This window comes from Mustela nigripes, chromosome 7, assembly GCF_022355385.1.
Source record: "Mustela nigripes isolate SB6536 chromosome 7, MUSNIG.SB6536, whole genome shotgun sequence".
NCBI classification, from domain to species: domain Eukaryota; kingdom Metazoa; phylum Chordata; class Mammalia; order Carnivora; family Mustelidae; genus Mustela; species Mustela nigripes.
In genome coordinates, this window is record NC_081563.1 from 15086924 (window position 1) to 15106940 (window position 20017).

At 59.8% G+C, this 20017-nt stretch overlaps 1 protein-coding gene across 1 annotated transcript in view; it reads right to left on the minus strand.

The window, feature by feature from the left end:
• The window catches only part of HS1BP3 (HCLS1 binding protein 3), a 60175-nt gene extending 40435 nt beyond the window's left edge, over positions 1 to 19740 (minus strand). The window contains exons 1-4 of the mRNA XM_059405202.1: positions 19633 to 19740; positions 14953 to 15118; positions 11334 to 11541; positions 9074 to 9293 (exon numbers count right to left, since the gene is read on the minus strand). Of these exons, the coding sequence (XP_059261185.1) occupies positions 9074 to 9293; positions 11334 to 11541; positions 14953 to 15118; positions 19633 to 19664 (626 nt within the window). The 5' untranslated portion in view covers positions 19665 to 19740. The remainder of the gene's footprint in view (positions 1 to 9073; positions 9294 to 11333; positions 11542 to 14952; positions 15119 to 19632) is intronic.
• Positions 19741 to 20017: the final 277 nt, after the last annotated feature.

A 20017-nucleotide genomic window follows, 5' to 3' on the forward strand; every position in this document is an offset into this window, starting at 1 on the left:
CGGTCCGCCTTCCTGACCCCTGGGACGTGGGTGCCAGAGGCAGGCCAGACAGAGGCGGCTCCAGCCGAGAGCTACTGAGTCAGAACCCCAGGGCCGGCCCAGGAAGCCGCACTGGAGTCTCCGAGGAATCTCTGCAGCTAATGGCCCAGCCTGAGGCCTGTGGGCTCGGCCCCACTGCTGGCCTCCATCACCCAACAGATAGCCCTCACCCGGAACCCTGGAGCGTGAGGGCCGGAGGCTTCCCACAGACCAGAAATCAGAAGAACCGCGGAAAGATGGGAGCGGTCTTGCGAACAAAGGACGGGAGAGGACAGCATGATGAAGTCTGTCTACGGAGAGATCTGGGACTTCCTGTCTCACACCTACTTCTGGTTCTGAGAACACAAGTTCGGCCCGACTTTCCTGCTATGTCAACTTTCCTCCCAAACGGGATGAATGATCTTGTTTTTCTCCCCAGAGACATTTCTGATCTTTCATGGTCTTGAAATGACATAAAGCCAATCTGTGGCACGTGGGGGCGTCCAGTCAGGCAGGCACCGTCCGCACTCCACCCCCGCACCCCCGACCGGGCTACCCTCCGTCTCCCCAGCCCTCCCTGAGCGTCCCCAGGGGAGGCAGAGAACAGGCCGGAAATAGGGAGCCCCAGGGTCCTGCTCCGGTTGGCCCCCGAACTCGAGTCTCTGGGACACACCCGTGTGCCTGGTTCAGAGAAGACGCTCCACGGATACCGGGTCAAAGAGGAGGAGCGATGGATGGAAGGACAGATGGAAGGAAGGAAGGGAAGAGGCGAGAGGGAAGAACAGACACGTGAACAGGGAGATGGACGCGGGACAGTACATCTCTCATCCAGACTCATTTCTGCCTGCTCCCCAGGAAGAGCGGAGAGGGGGTGCGGACGGGGTTCCCAGCACCAGTCCCAGACAGAGACGGTACCTGGAAGGCTTCACTCCTCCCAAGCTGGCGGTCACATCAGCTGGTCTCCTCATCCGCCCTCAGCCACTCTGTAAGCAGCTGGCGTTCACCCCGGATGCCCTCTGGGACCCACACTCACCCACGCGCACCTCCTGGGCTGAGCTGTGAGACCTGCCACTGCCCCAGAAGCTCACAGCTGACTCAGAGGCCCATAAACCCGTCATGACCGCACAGGGCAAGAGTTCTGGAATGTGCGGAGGATCCAACCCAGCCTTAGGGGCTTCCTGGACGAGGCAAAGTGAAACAGACACGGACTCGGGCAGAGGAAGGGAGTCCCTCATCCGTGGGGTCTGCCAGAGGCACGGCTCAGGCACGACCAGGAACCGGGTCCCCAGGGCAGCATGGCTTGTGGTCCACGGAGAAAAGATCAGGGCCAGGCCTGGGGAAGCACCGCAGTATGATGAGAAAACGGGGTCGGGGACATCAGAAGGCAGAGCTCCTAGAACATGTGGACGGTGAGGTGATCAGTGAGCAGAAGCGGCGAGTCTAGAATGATGCCAGACTTCAGGCCTCAGGGCGAGGTCGTGCACGGCCTGTGTGAGGTGAGTCTCTAAGCCCGTCTTCCCCTCGTCCACAGACTGTGTGAGCACGGACTCGGGCTGCATACACAGGCTATGGCCCTGCCCCGACCCCCACCCGCCCAGGTCCCTGCTCTGCTCCTGCCCCCACAGCGTCCACCCAGCTCTCTGCGTCATGCACCACCCGACTCTGCTGTGCCCGTCTGCCACCCGCCATGCCCGTCTGCCACCCACCCTCTGTGCCACCGCAATATAGGGTGCCTCTCCTTTCTTCACCGAAGGGAGGCCAATAGGACTAGACTCTTGTCACCAGGGCTGGGGCAGCGGGGCGCGGAACGGAGAAGTGTGCAAAGGACAGACCTCCTGGAGAGAAGGCAGGAGGTCACCTGAACTTGGGCAGGCTCTGGCACAGGGGGCACGAGGTGGGGCCGTGCAGGGAGGCCCTCCCTGGACGGGTGCAAGTCTGTGGAAGCAAGTCTCTGTAGCAGGCAGGTTTGTGCACGGACAGACACCAGCTCTCCCGCCTCGTGCGTCTGCTGGCAGACAGATGTCCCGAATGGGCCATGTGGCGCAGGCAGGAGCGAACACGGGGAGGCGGCAGGCGCCCAGGCTGACAGCACCGACAGTCGGAGTCACAGCCCCACTCATGGGGCTCGGGCACTGCTCAAGCAGTGACAGACACATGACAGCAGCCTCCCCTCCGGCCACCCAGGGGGCCTGTGCCCATGTTTCCAGGTGCACCTGTGCCCCTGGCCGACCACCGAGAGCCACCAGCTGCCCAGGACCTGCATCACTGAGTTGTGGGAGCACCTCCTGGACCCAAGGGAAGGCAGTGGGTCCTTCTGATGCCCAGACTCAAAGACAGCACGACGCACCCACCAAGCCGGGGTGGTGCGTAACCAAAGACAGAGATCAATCTCCTTTCTAATCGTACTATGTTCCTGTTTTCCAATAAAGCATTTTTCATTTTTAGATTTTAAATTAGAAACTCGCAGAGTGACCATGAATGAACTTCCGTGATCTGTGTTCTGGGACAATGTTGTCTGTACCAGCGCCAGGCCTCAGGGCCTCCACGATGACCCAGTCCTCACCGGGGTGTGGGTCACGGGGGACAGGCAGTCACCCCCGAGCCGTGCCTGCCTGCCCGGATGGGAGCTTCGGGGAAGCGCTGGACGGGGGCTGAGCAGAGCCGGGAAAGCAGCGCTCCGGGGCGGAGAGGCTTGTGCAAATGCCAAGGAAGGAGGAGCGCGGTGTAGGCGCAGTGGCCTCGAGTCGGGCAGCAGGCACACGGGGGAGGGGAGTCTGAGGGGAAGTCGGGGCCAGAGCCCACAAGGCCTGGGGGAGAGTCTGGCCTCCCTATTCCTGGGGAGCAGCCCTGGAGGGGATGCAGGGAATCCACGTATGACCTCGAGTCAGTCGGTTCACTTCTCGGGGCCTCTTCCCTTAGCCGTTACATGGGAGTAAGGAATGCTCTGGAAGCGGGAGCCTGCATGCAGGGTGGCGCAGGGCACAGCAGGAGCCCGATACCAACTAGGTTCACATCAAGCTCTGGCCCCACAACTGTATTCTGTGCTCTGACAAATACACAAGGCCTGCCTGGTAAAGACCCATCATTTTTTGAAGCCCAGGTCACATTCAAGGATCTTTCTCAACAGCCAGAGCCGGACTCCCCAGGCCACTGAACCCCACTCGAGGGCTCACCGATCAGCAGCGCCCCCAGAACGCCCCTGCCTTTGCACCTCGTGCGAGCGGACGTTTCTTCCCCGGCCTCTCACCCAGCATGGTGCCCTGCACCACCACCGAACCAGGCCCGTCTGGCTGCAGGGGCCCTGTCGCCCCCACCCCCAACTGCTGGGAAGCAAGGCCCCAGCTCTGGCTGCACCCCCGAGGGACTGAATATACAAATGGGCAATGGGCAGAGCAGACGTCAGACAGACCCGTGTCTCACACCCTGCAGCCCCCAGACCAAGGCATCAAACCACAACACAAACTGTCAGCTACCCTAATCTTTACTCCGGCTTTCCTCCTCATCCAGCGGCCAAAGAAAGCCAACTATGCTCAACTATGCTCCCCGAACCAACCGCAGAGCGTGCGGGACGCCACACAGGCAGCAGCCTCCCTCACTAACAGCCTCCAGTCGGGCACAGCTGAGCCTCTTCCTTCCCACTAGGAACCGTTCCTACTCCCAGCCTGCCTTGGAGTCTCTGCTAAATGCAGGTCTGACCCCTCCCTCACCACAGCCAGCTCCAAATCAAGGCCTTAGCCTGTTCTCACTTGGGCCATTTTGGTTTTATTCCCACATCCCTGACGATAGTCCAAATGCTCACATGACCCATGGGGCACGAAGAGGTTCAACGACCTGCCCCGTGCCCTTGGGGATCTCAACCTGGGCCTGCTGGCCTGTCATTCTGCTCCGGGCTGACCGCACACCCAGCTATCCCAGTGGCTTTAAACCGTGCTCTAAGGGGCCTGGCCTTCCACAGAGCCACGCAGGGCCACGGGAGAGGTGAGATGAGGCCTAGGAGGCAGATGTCCAGTCCCTACTCCTGTCCCAACCAGGCCAATTCTCCCTCGGGCTGTTTGATACACACTGGGGCTCTGTATGAGATTTCTCCTGAACTGAAGTTCTTGCTACTAAATTAAAAGAGCGGAAAGCAGATGCCTGGGTGGCCCAGTCAGGTGAGCGTCTGCCTGCGGCTCGGGCCATGATCCCGGCCTCCCGGATTGAGTCCCACATCCGGCTCCTTGCTCAGGGAGGAGCCTGCTTTCCCTCTCTGCTTGTGCACACGCGCACTCTCTCTCTGACAGATAAATAAATCTTCAAAATGTCACCTTAAAAAAGAAAAAAAAAGTATACAGCAGTGTCACACCATTCATTCAGGCCAGACTTTCTGCGCTAAATGGATGAGGAGATCTGGTTAGTAGAGCATGCGTGGCTGCCCTAATGGGGGATGTGACTGGTAGGACAGCTGTCACCGTGCCCCCTATAGTCCTCATTGATTTTGGTCCCAGGCCAGGCCAGGGCTGACTGCACGGCCCCACTGTGACTGGGAGAACTGCCCCCTAGCAGGTGGCAGGGGAGCGAAGCCAGAGAGCTGGAGGGGGGTCCCCCTAAGGCTGCCTGGGACCACCCTCCTGGAAGCCCTGTGGAAGCCCCGTGGCCAGTGGACCTGCTGCTTCTGTCTCAGTTCCCTCTGCCATACCCAAGGCCCTCATCAACTTTGGCTTCTGGGGCTCCTCAAGCGGGACTTTCCCTGTGGATCACCTAGAGAATTCCTTAAAGCCCCAGTCCGAGGGGCTTCTCGCGAGCTGCAGGGTGTTCAGGGCTCCCAGCGGGCCTGCTACCCATGTGAGTGGGGTGGGCGAGGAGCCGCCCTGCTCAACTCCCCGCACACCCCGCCACGGCCTACCTGGGGGACACCATGCTTCTGAATCTCAGAAACTGTACTTTTGTGTGGCGATCGATGGCGGCTGCCGCTAACCTCACCGCGGTCACTACTTCACCGTATGTATGTGCATTAAATCACACAGAACACCTCAGACTCACACAATGCCGTATGCCGACCAGTTCTCAGTAAAGCTGGGGCAGAAATAAATCAGTTTCCCAATGGGAGCAAGTCTAGGGGTACCTGGCAGTGTGCTGCGGGGTTTCCAAAACCCCAGGGTCATCCCAGATCAGTGATGTTACCCAAACGTCGGGTAAGACATTTTTATACTAAGATGCGTAAGATTCTTTTGTGAAGATAACGCAACATTTGTATAAACAATTGTGACAAAACGCATGATTCATGCTCCAAAAAAAGGTCCAGCTTCTCTGCTGGAGGCCATGCACAGGCCACTGGGCACTGGCCCCACTCCTGTGAGCAGAGAATAAGGAACCCAGCCTTGAGGGAAGGCATGTCCACGCAGGAACCAGCCTGTCCCTAAAGGTGCCGATGTCCCTAAGGGTCCTCTGGGACTGGGGGCTAAAGAAGGGACTCCCTGAGCACGGGGGGAAGAGGTGGGAGGCAGCAGCCTCACGAGTAGGCAGAGAGGCCTTCCCAAAAGAGAGGGACTGGGTCCCTAAAGAATGCTTCCCTGGAGGGGCACAACCAAGGCCCCTGGGCAGAAGAGCCCAGGACCTGGCTCTAGGGCAGTTATCCGGGGGGGAAAAGCTCCCCACAGGGTCAAGTTCCTCACCGCCTGTAATAGCAAAAACTTTCGGAAAACACCACAGTGCCCCCAGGCAGGCCTGGCAATACCACTTACAGGCCATCGACCCTGCGGACCAGCCCAGTTACGAATGTAAAAGTCGATTTACTGATCTGGAAAGACCCAATACAAGCTGAAAACAAGCAAACTGTGGAATGGTGCTCACAACAAAATCCCATTTTGGGTTTGAGAAATGTACATCCAGAAGCACAGACCTTCAGGGCAAAAGGCTTTCGCTGTGTTTTCAATTGTCTGTACCAGTCGTGTATCATCGGAGTTACGATTAAAGACGTTCCCAATGAGGTATTTTCCAGCAGAAGGCAGAACTAGACGGTAGAACTCCGTCTTTCTCAGATGTGCAAAGTCTCTAACAGAGAGTGAAACCCGACAACTCTGTGGGATGGAGAGGGGACCGTGACAGGACACGGAGAGAAGAGCACAGCGTGCAAGGCTTGTGTGCTCGGCGTACAGATCTGTGGGTCACGCCTGGACCAGGATGCTCAAACCCCCCGCGAGCAGGGGAGCAGCATGGCCAGGACGGGCCCATGGAGAGCGCTTTCTGTCTTGGAGCACTCAGTGTTGGTGCAGCAACTCTTTCTCCTAATCAAAACCAGGTTTAAGAGACAAAGAAAAGCCAGGCCTTCTGGGCACGGGGCTTTGTGCTGGCAACCCGCACCCCCGCCCCCACCGCCCCCCAGCAGCCCTGCCGTGGAGCAACAGCGCCCCACCAGGCCCACGGTAGGAAGGACAGATGCCTGTCGCCTGGAAATGAGGCGGCTCAGGAAAGCCAGGCCCACAGGAGTGCTGGGGTGGGGGTAGGGGAACACATCTGGGAGTGTGGCCACGGTGCAGGGGGAGGGGGGCGGCGGCAGGGGGGCCACACCCAAGGCTCAGCCAAGTCCCTGCTCAACTGTCCTGGACTTTCCGGTCTGTGAAAGAGGGTAATCCCAGGACCCTGCCCTCCTCCCACTTTGCAGAATGACTGGAATCAATGGACAGTCAAGGGGGCGCCACTGAGTCACGGCCTGCCAAATGGGGCTGCATGAATTTGGAGGAGCTACTTTGTTTGTGAAGTTTGTCTCCACACTTCAAGACTTCAGCTTCCACACACACACACACACACACACACGCACACACTTCCTGGAGCACACCAACCCACACAGGTTCTGAGAGCAATGTGGTGTGTCATGACCTCTAAAAAAAAACAAAAGCAGAAATAGAAGAGAAATGTCCAGTCACAGGATTGGAAATCACTTTCTGGCATTTCATAAGCTCTCAAAAGACCTTAGGGGTTATTCTCCCTGACGAGAGTGACAGAACTGACCACTGTCACACCCGTCATTAACACAGAGAGTGTTCCGTCATTACAGGAAAAACCAGCAGAAGGTCTTAAGCCTCTGGGGCTCTGGGCAGGTGCTACGTTCTCGTGGCATTCGAGAATGAGGCCCCCAGAGCTGGTGACAGTGCCGGGGGTGGGTGGTCCCAGACATGTCCCTTGACTATCTGCTACTGGAATAAGTAGGAAATTCAAGGCGGCCCTTGCCAACCCCAAACAGCATTTTCCTACCCAAAAAAGGAGCCGCTTTGCTAAGCATGATCCTCAGCCAAAAGCTGGCACAAACCACTGAAATCCTGGTCTGGCTTTACGTGTGGTTCCTCTGAACAACAGGGAGCCTGAGTTCAAACAAAGCCTCATCCTAACCAAAATAAGCCCAAGAAGGCCCTGCAGGTTGTGTGAGGCTACTAAGAAGTGGCTCCTACAGACTGCTCCCCACATAACCTCGCTGCCTCTCTCCCAGGGCCGCTGACCCCCCGTCTGGGTCAGGGTGGCCGTGGAGGGCTAGGGGGACCAGACCCCAAGCCTGCACTTCTGGCTCTGGGCCCGGGTCTCCAGAGTGGGACTCTTCATCTCCCCTAGGCTGGTTACAGGGGACCGTGCAGCCACACCTCCACCTGCCCGTTCCCAGCCTCACACCCGCCGACTCCCCCAGGCCAGGAAGGCTGGTGGGCGGTGGGCAGAGCCTTCTGGACTGCGACTTTCATGTCCTTTATGCTGGAATTGCCCCTCCCTGATTCCTGGAATAGGACCTGCGAGGCAGGCGTCCCTCGTAGAATGACTGAACTTTGATCTCTCATCAGGACAGAGGGACGGTCACTCTGGGTCTACAGTCTGATTCGAGGTAGGGCGTGGGGCGGCAAACTGCAGCCGTGAGAGGAGCGCGTGTTGGCACTCGCGTTAACTCGGCCTCCACCCGGGCCCTGTGGAGAGGGGCTACCATGACCCGATTCACCACAGAAACTGAAGGGCCACACTGCTGGGAAACAGCTGAGCCAGGATCAAGGCCAAGCAGCGTCCAGAACCCTGACCTAGACTGGAATCCCAGTACGATTATTTACCAGCTGACTGACCTCGGGCCGGGCACTTGGCCTCTGCGGCTTTTCTTTCACCTGTGACGTGGGAGAACATCACCTCCTCGCAGGCAGGGTGTCCGTGGGACACAGGACATGGAGCGCAGGCAGCACGCTCGGTGTGTGGGAGATGCTCAGAAACATAGGTTCCCACCCGGTTTCTTGTTCGGGCTGAGAGGGGGTGAGGGCCTGGGGCGGCCGAGCCTGTCTTGTTTGGGAGGTCCCGCTCAGACACCGCGGCCTGTGCCCACTGGACGGGCCTCAGGAACAGATGTCTCTCTCACCCGGACCCCTGCCCCCAGCACAGGGCGGCCACGCAGCGGTGGATCGGGAGCAGCGTACTGATTCGCGAAGGCATCAGGGGCTCAGGAAAGAAGGCAGCAGCGGATGACAGCCGAGGGACCACTGAGACCATACCTGGCTCACCCCTTCCTCCCCAGCCAGGGCACCTGTGTGTGCGCCCCTGTGTGCGTGTCCGCGCACGTAAAGGAACTCAGCTGACTGGCGGGGGGCGGGGCTCGTGCCACCTTCTCCATCACCCACAGCTGGCTCCTTAGAGGCTATCCGTCCCCTCCATCCATGTGATTCACGGGCCTTACAACTGCCTTGTGGGGAGGCAGGGCCCAGGTCAACACCCCCGCTTTAAGGACAGTGCAACAGGGCCCGGGGTCTCCAATCACCCGCCACAAGCGCCAGGCTGTCAATGATGAGCCAGGTGGAGAGCCCAGGGCTCCTGGGCTGCTGAGCTGTACGGGGGTGGGGGGGGCAGCCCTGCGGGGACTCAGTACAGGGCTGGGACCCAGGGCCTGCCCTCTGGCCAGGGAGGCTCTGCCCTCTGAGCCCAGCCCAAGCACACCAGGCCACAGGGAGTGATGACCAGGGAGACAGGCGTTCTCAGACTCCAAGGATGGAGGGAGAGAAGCCCTCCCCAGAGAGCTGGGGGCAGGCCAGAAGGAGGCCCTACCCCGGATGCGGAGACCTACCGCATGATGCCCAGGGGATCCAGTGCCTCCTCCTCTTCTTCCTCGGAGGATTTTCCCGCTTCCTCGCCCTTCTGGCCTGGGATGGGCAGAGCCTCAGGCTCTGCTCGGTCCTGCTGCTCGAAGAAGTCGAAAGCCTCACCGTCTTCCTGGGCCTGGTTGTGTGTATCCAGGACAGAGACATCTCTGCTGGTAAGGTCTGCAGCCCCTGGGGATCTGGTGCCTGTGGAAGGAGAGGGAGGAAGGCACCTGACACCCCGTGCCAGGGGACGAGGCGGTCTTGCCCCACACCCAAGTCCCTGTGCCAGGACCTGAGCTGGGGGCTTCCTACAGCATGCTGGGACAGGCTGCTGGGTCTGGGTAGACAGCAGGCAGCCGGGGCTCCAAGCCTAGAGCCTGCAGCAAAGCCTGCAGTGGAGTAGCTATAGGCACGAGCCTTGACAAATTGACAACACGGCAATAGCCAAGCCTATGTTCACGGGCTAAGGGCAGAGAAAGCCAGCCCATATGCATTTCTGGGGCTTATCAGGGAGCTCTGGCAATCCAACCATAAATGAAGACCTGCTCCAAGGGTCTGGGCACTTGGACTATGAACCCAATGGGGTGCACAGTGAGCTCATGGAAGATTCCAGAACAAACTGTAACAGTTTCATTACAAACTGGCTTACATCAGCACTTCTCAGAGCATGGTCCGCAGATGGAAATCCATGATGTGGTAAGCACAGAAAGGAAGAGCAAGCATCTGGAAGCTTCCATAGCAGCTTGACATTGTCACGACACCCAGACATGTGATTCTGTATTTGTGAAAGTATCTGTCCGTGACAGATCGGGAATACAAATCTAGCCCTTCCCCAAGGACGGGTTGAGAAACATGGGTTTACATTACTTGTTCACCTCTATCCAGATAGTTACTGAGTAACAGACCGTTGAAAGCAGTTCCTTTAAAAAAAGAATACCACCCTTAGGTAGAGAACCTACAGCATGCCTGGGATACACCAAAGCAGTATGTGCGACTGCGTTATGTAGATCTAAATACTAACGATAGGCTGCCCGATGTTATGCTTGTTATTAGAACAAATGTGGAACTATCACTCAAAATTTCAATTCCGTGTGATAGGCATCGTGTAAAAAGCATTTTTGTAGGTATGGACTCATTGAACTATTGTAAAAATCCGCAGGAGAGATCCTGTTCACACCTCCGCTCTATAGATAAGGAAATGGAGGCACAGAAGGGCTGGGAGAGTCAGACCACTGTACCCCACCCAGTCTCTGTAACAGAGGGGCCAGGAGATCCGGAGTTTCTTCCAATGACGGGATCAGCTGGGGTGCCCGTATCACAGGCAGCACAGCCCACTGGGAGGCAAGCAGGCTGTGATCTCGCAGCGAACCACTCGGGGCCCACAGGTGCGTGTGGGGGCTGGAAAAGGAGGGAAGAAGCCGGGGCTCTGCAGCCTCGCCCAACCCCAGCCTCTGTGCATTCACCAGCTTTGCTTTTTTTATTCTTCACCCCTTTAAAAATTTTTTGGCTTATTTGCTGTTGTCTGCTGAAAAACTCGCATCTGCCTTGCGAAGCTTGGAGACCACAGTCATTGGGAAGAAAAGTTAAACGGAATGGTCCAAAGAGGGGAGAAAGTCGGGGTTGGGGGGGAGAGCCGGCACCTCTGGAGGGGGACCCCTTCCCACCCAGGGGCACACAAGTGCTCATTTCCGCCTTGGGGCCTCTGTGCAGGCCTGGATGCGGGGGTGTGCTGAGTGGGGGTACACGTCAGCCGTCCTAGAGAGCAAGCTCGTCGAATGCGCTTCCCAGGCGGGAGCTCGTGGAATTCTATGTCACCTGGCACCCTCCTATGTGACAGCTGAGGAAACCGAAAGGGGGGTGGAGCCTGTGAGGGTCTGAGGTCCCCAGGACTGGCCCAGTACGGGCCGAGCCTTGGCCTGCTGCCATACCTAGCAAGATCACCGGCAGGCACCAGCCCAGGGAGGTGTCCCCGGGCGCCAGGTCTGCAGGCCTGGCTGGCAGGAGGCAAAGTGGGGCATGTGTATGTATGGGCTGGGAGGCTCTGGGGACGGCCAGGATGGGCACCGGTGGGGTCAGACTACAGAGAAGGCCCCGTGGGGGCCCCATCTGGCGGCTCCCGTGGGAGCCCTGGGCAGCAGTCTCCTCCTGCCAGCAGCGGTGGCCCTGCTCTGGCCCAGCCAGGGGAGTGAGGCCTAGTTCTGGGCCAACAGAGACCTCAGAGGTTTGGGACAGCGCCCCAGGTACCTAAGAATTCTAGCAGCTCTGGGCTTCCAGCCAGGTCGGCGTCCTTCGAGACACAGCGCAGAATCTCATTGAACACGGCTCTTCTTTCCCGGATGTCGGACTCCCCAACGAACAGGACCTTCCTGGGGAGCGGGGGAAGGCTGGCCGTGGGATAGCGGTTGCTCAGTTTCTGGTAGAACTCCTCGATCTCACTGTACTTTTTGGAGACCTGGAATGAGAGGAGCCATGTGCTTCCTGAATGTTCTCCCCCTAATCCCACCCAGACAGCCTGGGGGGCCCGGCCCTGGGGGACAGCTTCCAGAGGACAGGCAGGTGCCTGGGGCATGCCTCACTCCCTCTGACCCTCCCCCCACGCCGCTGCCTTAGGCTCTGCTCCCAACACCCCCTAATCCATGCGAGGCTAAATTATGAAAGTCTTCGTAGCCAGAGGGGAAATGCCGTCGAGGGGGATCCCATGTGCTGTCACAGGTCCAGGTAGAGACATGTGACACAGGGACCCCAGCCTGGCCCACAGGTGACCGCGGGGGCCGCCTGCCTCCATTCCGAGCCCGCAGCATGTTAGTGGGGTGACCTCATGGTCTGGGTGGCAGTGAGGTCGTCTTCCTACAACAACATGATCTGCCTCTTTTAAGCATAATTTCTTGGGCATTCTCCTGCGCAGGAATAGCAGCCTCCTAGTGGGGATGGTCCTAGTGTTCATGGGGAGAACCAGATACGGCAAGGCTGTTTCTCGGGGCTGCTGTTGGCTAGGACCCCCAGCATCATGGAACCTCAGGGAAGCAGGCCGGAAGAGGTCCCAGGCCCCGGAATCACCCTGAGATAGCACCCTGTCCCCGGCTGAGTTTGCTCTGTGTGAGGCCACCCCAGCATGGTCTCTGCCCCACGTGGCCCGGGCCTCTTGTGGCGTGAGCGGCTGAAGCACGGTGGGAGGTAGGAATTGCTGTAGACCATGTCACCCACTGTGGGCTCTCCCGGCCCCGGGCACCCAGGCACACACCCCACCAGCCGCCCAGCGTCCTCACTCAGCTTGGACTCTGTGCTCTCCCTGTATGCGAGACCTGTCCCCCCAGCTCCTCTGAGGGAGCACGGAGTGTACAAACGGGGACAGTCCCACTTCTACTCCTAAGCCAAGGCTGGAAATGCTGGTGTGGCTGATGGACAAGACCTGGGAACCCCGGGGCACAGCAGTGTCACACCATGCAGCCCTGGACACCTTGAACTCTCCCCAGATGCCCTAGCCTATCAGGGATTCAGATACCGGCAGGTGGCAGGGGCAGAATCTAGATCCCCAGCACCTCCAACCCCCACACACTGGGGAGTGGGACAGGGGACTGCAGCCTGCGGCTGTCAACACAAGAGCCTGGCTCTGGAGCTTTCCTAAGAACAGCCCTCAAGGAAAGGTAAGAGGATCCTTTTCACCTAAGGGATGCAGGCTCCAAGCCAGCCCCAGGGTCCTGAGAACTGGTGACTGCAGTCGGCAGGGACCCAGCCCCGGCCAGGAAGCTCTGACCCTAAGGGTTGAGCGCCCTCTGCTGGCTGGACAGCTCCATGCAGGCAGAGCCCACGGACTAACAGGGACCCTAGTCCTGGAAGTTGCTAGTCTCCAGAGCACTAAGCCTGCGGGGGCCAGGAAGTTCCAAATCAGGGGTGTCACCCCATCCAGGACCCACATGCATCAGTGTTCCAAAGCCAGGACTTTTCAAGTAGCTACCCGGACAGCAGCATGAGGAGGCCTGGAGAGAGGCAGGGAATGCAGAGGATTCTCTGCCTGGTGCACCCACGTGCAGGGTAGACAGCACTGCTCCCCAGAGTCCCCGAGGGAAGCCTGTGGGCCTGTGCCACTAGCACACGGGGCATCTGCTCAGCGGCAAGCATACCCAGTGCCCCTCTCTGGGGATTGGTTTACTTCCTGATTAGCAATTAAACTCATTTTTACATTAAAGCATGGGTATCCTTTTCAGGAATAGAAGGCAAATGCTTTTTTTTCTTTTTGCAGCTAAATCATGGAACTTCAGAGATTTTCAGGCTTTGGGTTGCAACCCCAGAATTCATGGCGGCAGAGGGGGGTAAAGCACTCTCCCTCTCCTCTGCCCTCACAGGGGTTAAGACTGCCTGAGAGGCACCCGCCGGAATGACCACCCAGGCCTGCACATGCCCCCTACACAGGGTGTGGGTGTTACCGGTCAGAGGAAAGCGGCGCTGGTGTGATGCACGAAGGGGCCAAGCTGTCCTCGCGCACAGTGTCCCACGTGAGGCTGGCCCTCGGCACAGCAGAGGACACTGCTCCCCGCTCCCCACACGCTGCCTCTCTGTTACGCCCAGAGACTGGACCTCAGATTTGCTCTTCAGCTCCCATCCCGGAAAACAGGGCTGGGGGGGTGGGTGCTGGGGTGTGTGTTGAGCTCCATGGGGAGGGGGTCAGACCAGACATCAGGAGCCGCAAACCCCCACCACTCAGAGCCAAGCAGAACCAGAACCACCACCTAACCTTAGACCTCGCCTCTCACCGGAAGTCCAAGCAGCACATGAAAGATACCGTCCTCTGGATGCTTCCATGTGTTCCATCTCCCGCAAAGACAGACCTGGGCCATGCATTTTTAACTCTGAGAAGGTGACATCTCTGCTACTAGAGCACCACAGCCAGGTCACTCACTGTTTCCCTTTCTGTCTCGGCTGCCAGGACGTTCAGAACGAACCATGAGCAAACCTGTAGCTACTGATCCTGTCTACACCACAGGGCTCTCGTCCATTTTGCCTTTATTTCAAAGCTCTCTCTTCCCTTAGCTCCTGTAACTCCAGGATGCCCCCTTCTCCCTCGGCCCCAGAGCCTCCTCCCTCTCCGTGACCATCCCGGGGCTGCTGGGTCTCTGGGGTTCCCTCCTAAGCCCTTCCGTCCGTCCTCCACGTCCATTCTCTGGGCAACTTCGTCCACTCCCAGACTTTCAACATCACTTCTAAGCTGACCCTTCCCAAACCTGCCTCCAGTGCCTGACCGGTCCCTGGCTCCGGCCCATGGATTGGTCCTCTTGTGTCCTTCTGACCGACCCGACACCCCACACAACCCCCTGAGACCCGCCCCTCTGCTCCTTAACTTCTGCTGGTGCAGATGATATGCACATTACCTTGGAGGTATTTCACACATCGCCGCTGCCTCCTCACTGCTGGCCTGCCTCCAGCCCTCCCTGGAGCACCACTGGCCTCATCACTGGGCCCCCTGCCCCTGCCCGGTTCCTCCCAATCCATCAGCCTTCCCCACTGGAGGGGCCAGTGAGTCACTCCCCTACTTACAACTCCTCCCTGGCTGCAGGACAAGCCAGGCTCCCCGTACGCCCCCTGTGACTGGGACCCTGTCTGCTGTCTCTGCATCCTCCAGGCTGATACTCCACTGCACGCAACCCCCCCCCCCCGCCCCCGCCCTGTGGCTAGTCTCCGCTTAGCATGGGCCCTCTGCCTGGGAGACCCTCACACCCTCCCCGCCTGGAACCTTCTGGCACTCTCTGGTCCAAGCAAGTGCTGGCTAGAGATGCGCCCGCTCGATGCTGCTGCTCATGCGGTGGTGGCAGGTGTGTCACCGGGCCCCTGGCCCCCCTGGAAACCCCCTCCCCAACCCTCCGCTCACCAAAAACTGGACGACATCCTCGGGCCTGTGCTTGGCCGACTTGAACGCGGCCAGCCGGGTGACCACCAGGATCTGGTACTCCACGTGGCCGGACAGCATTTTGCCCCGCACCTCCTGGTGCTGCGGCACCGTCAGGTCGAGGCCCGTGTGCACATTCTGAACTCGCCTGCCAGAGGGAGAGAAGGCAGAGGAAGCTCAGGTTTAAGTCGGCAGGCTTCTGGAGCGACACGCGGACGGGGCCTCAGGGTCCTCTTGCTGGCCTGGCAGGAGGCCACTCCGCAAGCGGTCCTCCATGGTCACTGCTTCGGGCCACCTGCCCCGCCACACACCGGCCCCCATAAGGCCTGGCTTCCCAAGCCCCACGTGTGGGCGCTGCCTTCGGGCTGCGTGCAGATCAAGGGCCGTCCCCAGCAGGAAAACAAGCGGGAGCAGAAGAGACAGGGCTAGTGGAAAGTCACCAGCGGGGAGGTGAGCTCCGCACACTCAGGCACCTGCAGGATTTGGCGGGATGGCATCTGGGGGCTCTCGGCGCTCAGGGAAAGACGGACACGCCGCCGGGAACCAGGGCAGAGACCTGTTTCTTCAGCAAACCTGAGGGCAGGAGGGCTACAAAGGAATCTGCCCAGGGCAGCGAGGATGGAAAGGGCCCTGGGTGCAGGGTTCTCAGGAGCCATGCGGCCCCGCGAGGCCCTGAGAAGGCTGCGGCGTGAGGCTTTGAGAGGCTGCCCAGCAAAACAGCGCAGCTGCTGGAGAACCGGTCACCGCGACACAGAGGTGTACGGGGGGCAAACAGGTCATGAGACGTGACGGCAACCGCACGCTCGCTGTCTGAAAGAGGGTAAGGCGGACCCACGCGTACCAACACACGTCACACACACCCAGGCAGGACCCCTCATTCTCGAGGTGCAGACCTACAATGGGCTGAGCAGGACTTCAAAAACACTCTGTCCCCCAGGACTCCTTCGGTGTGGATTTCTCCCACCTCTACACAGGCATGCGACATGGTCACCACGGGGATGCCATCTGCCCCCACCAAGGAGGACAAGTGCCACCCGCCTGCGTGTGAAGTGCACACACACGCAGGGAGCCTGCAGACCTCCGCACACACACGAGCGTTTTCGTGGGACACAGGGCTGGCTGTCATAAGCACTGACGACTGAGGGACGCCCAGGCGACACCAAACGAACGTCTGTGAGATGGAAAAACACACCTCACGCATCAGCCCTCCTTTCCTTGGGCCAGGGACCGAATGAGCATGCTCGGCCTTCGGCGGAGCGAGCCGGTGCTGCTCCCGGCTTAGCACACGGTGTGCGCGCGTGTTCCTGGGACGGGCGAGGGAGCGCAGAGCCCATGACAGTGAGCCTGGGAGCAGCCGGCACTGCTGTGGGCTCTCAGGACCTCACCGAGGTCATTCCTGCTCTCGCAGCCTTACAGGGGACACAACTGCTGGGACCCATTTACAGAGCGGGAACAAGGCACAAGGGCGTCACCTGCTTGGGTCTCGGCTGGTCAGAGCCGGAGCCAGCGTTCACACCCAGGCCGCTGCCCCAGAGCCCACGAGCGGCCGCTTCCAGGCTGGAGGGAGGCAGGACGAGGATCATTAAGGCAGCGAAGCACAGGTGCGCGGAAGTGCAGAGGAGGGGACCTCTCGGCCGAGAAAAGCAGGTGTGCAGAAGCCCACCGGCAGGCACCTCCTAACGCCGGGTTCACACTCTCCCTCTCAGTCCCCTGCACTGGACCACACCACAACCTTCAGCCCACGATCCCACTGCTGCCACTGTACCTCCTGCTCCTGTCACGCCTCCTTGGCTGGGAGGCCCCAGGGTAGGAATCACTGCGGCAGGCCCCAGCTCTCCCGCCTACCCACTCCCCCACTGTAGTCCCGAATTCTCCAGTTCTCTGCCTCCTTTGTACCGGTGCCCAGCAGCTGCCCGGGACGGGGACAAACGCTCAGACATGCCACCTGGTCCCACCTGGAGTTCACAGCCACAACCTACAAGCCGCAGCCTGGGCCTGGCACCCCTCCCTTGGTCTAGACTGGGCTTCTCCAACCGTGGTCCCCGCCACATTGGTCCCACCTGGGAAGTTCAGTCCACTGCATCAGAAGCCCCGGGGAGGGGGACCCCCCAGCTCACGTTGACAACTCCTGCAGGTAACCGATGCACCTGAGCCTGGCTCACTCACTCTCGCACACCTCTGGACCCCAGGCAAACTTTTGCCGTAAAAGACCAGACAATAAACATTTCAGGCTTTGTGGTTCTATGACCTCTGTCATAACCACTCAACTCGGCCATATGCCATGGCAGCAGCCAGGACGATACACCAACTTTATGTACAAAAGCAAGAGGTGGGTGTGATTTGCCTCATGGGTGTAGTTCAGTCGGCTGAGCCCTAGACCAAGCTTCTGGAACCTCAGGTGCACCCGCGGAAGCCGTCAATGCACAGGTCTGGACTCAGCAGTTCGGGGATGTGACCTGAGAATCCGCTTTCCAGCCAGCTCCCGGGTGATGCTGACGTTACTCTGCTGCCCCTGGGACCATCCACTGAGCAGCAAGGCGTGGGGTCTAAGCCGCGTGGCTCCACTAACCCCCGATGGACCCCCGATGCTGTTCTCCCCTGACAGCCCTACTTCTTATTTCACTGAGAACAGCAGCGATCAGAGAGATCCCCGAGCTTCTGCCTCACAACCGGCCTGCACCCACCTCCCCCACCTCTGGGGACACACTGGTTGGCTCCTACTTGAGGCCATCGCCTTCTCAAGGCACACTTCTGCAAGTCTTCCCTGTTCCTTCTCTCTCCCTCCACCCCTGCACTACCCCCCCCTCCCCAACGTACTCCCAAACCCACAGCTCTTCACTGCCTCACCCAACACTCCCCCAGGCCCACGCCACGCTGGTCTCCTTGCTGGTGCCCTGCCCCAGGACATTGACTCTGCTGTCCTCTCTGCTCGGTACAGTCTTGTACAAGACATCCTCATGGCTCCCTGCCTCGGGGAGCCTGTCTGGATCTGCCCAACTGCCACTCTGTCAGAACGACACTCCTGGACGAAACAGCACTCACTCCTGTCTCTTTTTCCCTCCTGTTTAATTTTCCTTCATACCATTTATTGTCTCTGACACACCATCTATTTACCTACTGTCCAGCTGTCCCCAGTAAAGCTCCATAAGACGGGCTTCATTAGGTTCACTGCTGTACCCTAGAACCTGAACCAGGCCTTGGCACAGAGCAGGCACCGGGCCAGGAGCTGCTGGACAAACGCAGGTGTAAATGCCAGCGGCGAAGAGCAGTGGGGGGCTGCGCTGGAAACCTGCTTGGTGGCCGGTTTCAAGCATCTGGACCCCCCTGCAGCAGAGGCTTGGGCAGCGGCTTGGGTCTGTCGGTGCCTGCCAGCGGGAAGGAGTGAGCGCCACCTGCTGGGCACCCGTGACTGTGACAGGCCCTGCAGGCGGGGTGCAGGGAGGGAAGCCACCCATCCCCTTCCGAAGCCCTGGGCGAGGAAGTCGCACCCCATCTGCATGGGCCAAGAGGGGAGTCTGCCGCAGGCACGATTCATACCTGCCAATCTCAAAACTTCTTTTTGTAGAGAATGAAACAGGCTCAGGGAGAGGTGACTTAGGGAACCCCAGGTACACTTGTGCCAATGAAGACACAGCCTGTGACCTCACTGGGTCATGCAAGGGACACCAAGCAGGTTCTGGCATCAGGGTTCACTTACAGAATCACATTTTTCTAGACCTGAAGTCACAGGGGAGTTCAGATGACAGCGGGAAAAAGAACCATTGGGCTGGGAAACAAATACATCCATTTCTGCAAGAAACTGGCATCTTAGACCAAGATCCTGGGTAGGGGGAAGGAGAGTGGCGTCTGCGGAAATACCTAACGTGAGTCCCTCTATAACAGAGTCAAAGCACATGCCTCCTTCCCAGGATCCACCTTGCACAGGTCCTCCAGGTCTGGCTCAGGCGGGGCCCCCACGGCACCTTCTGCCTCCCAGGCATCTGCTGTAACTTGCAATTTTCTCAGGAGCTACCTCCTGCAGCAGCTGCCACCGCGTCTTTCCCTCACCCGGTTAACTCCTACTCTTCCTTGGGACGGGGCCTCCTTCGCCCCCTCCTGAAAGCCTGGGTTCCGCCCTTGCGCTGCGCTCCCATGGCAACCTGAACCTACTGCCCCCTCCCCCTTAGCTTCTGGCCCCCGCAGGCCTGGGTTCATTCCGTGTCCCCTAAGGGGCCGGGCCTTTTAGGATTCACCCCGATCCCCAGTGCCGTGCACGGGGCCTGGCACACAGTGAGCGCTGACAGGAGGCATAAACTATATTTTCGGGCTAAAAAGAGGTGAACGCACGTCGGCAAAGGGGAGAGGAAACCCCCTCTCCGCCCGCCTACGGGACCAGCCAATCCCGGCTTTCCACTGGGTCGGGAGCGAGTTCGTTACCCTCTTAAGGGCCTCAGTTTTCCCCATCTGTAAAACGGGGACACTCGATGCGCCCACTTCTCCTGCCGGGCGGCGGGGGGGCCGACTCCAGACGACCCACCGGGGCGCTGGCGAGGCCGGGCCGCGGGCCCACGGGACGGAACGCCTCCGCCTGCTCCGCGGCCTGGGGCGCATCCGGCTCGTTCGCGCGCACCCGGAGTCGACGCGGCCCGAGACGCGGCGCCGGGCACCGGGGGTCTGGCTCACCTGGAGGTGACGAGCACTGCCGGGGACTGCATGACCGCGGCGGCTCCGGGCGGGGCGCACGGTCACGGGACCCGCGGGCGACGACGACGCCGCGTCCCCGCCCCGCGCGCTCGGCCCGCCCCGGCTCCGGCCCCGGCCCCCGCCCGCCCCCTGGTGGCCACCGGGCTCGGCCAGCGGCCGCTGTGAATTTGCGGCCTTCCTGGTGCTTGGGACCTACTGCGCTGCGCAGGTTGGGCGCTGTCGGAGGCCTGGGTCCAGCCTGGCCACGCCCCCTGCCCCCCACGACGCCCCCATCCCCGGACCAGGGTCCTGGGCCAACCCCGTGGCCAGGAGGCACCGAAAGATAAACCGAGGCTTTCTGGGAACCGCAAGGCCTGGTCTGCGC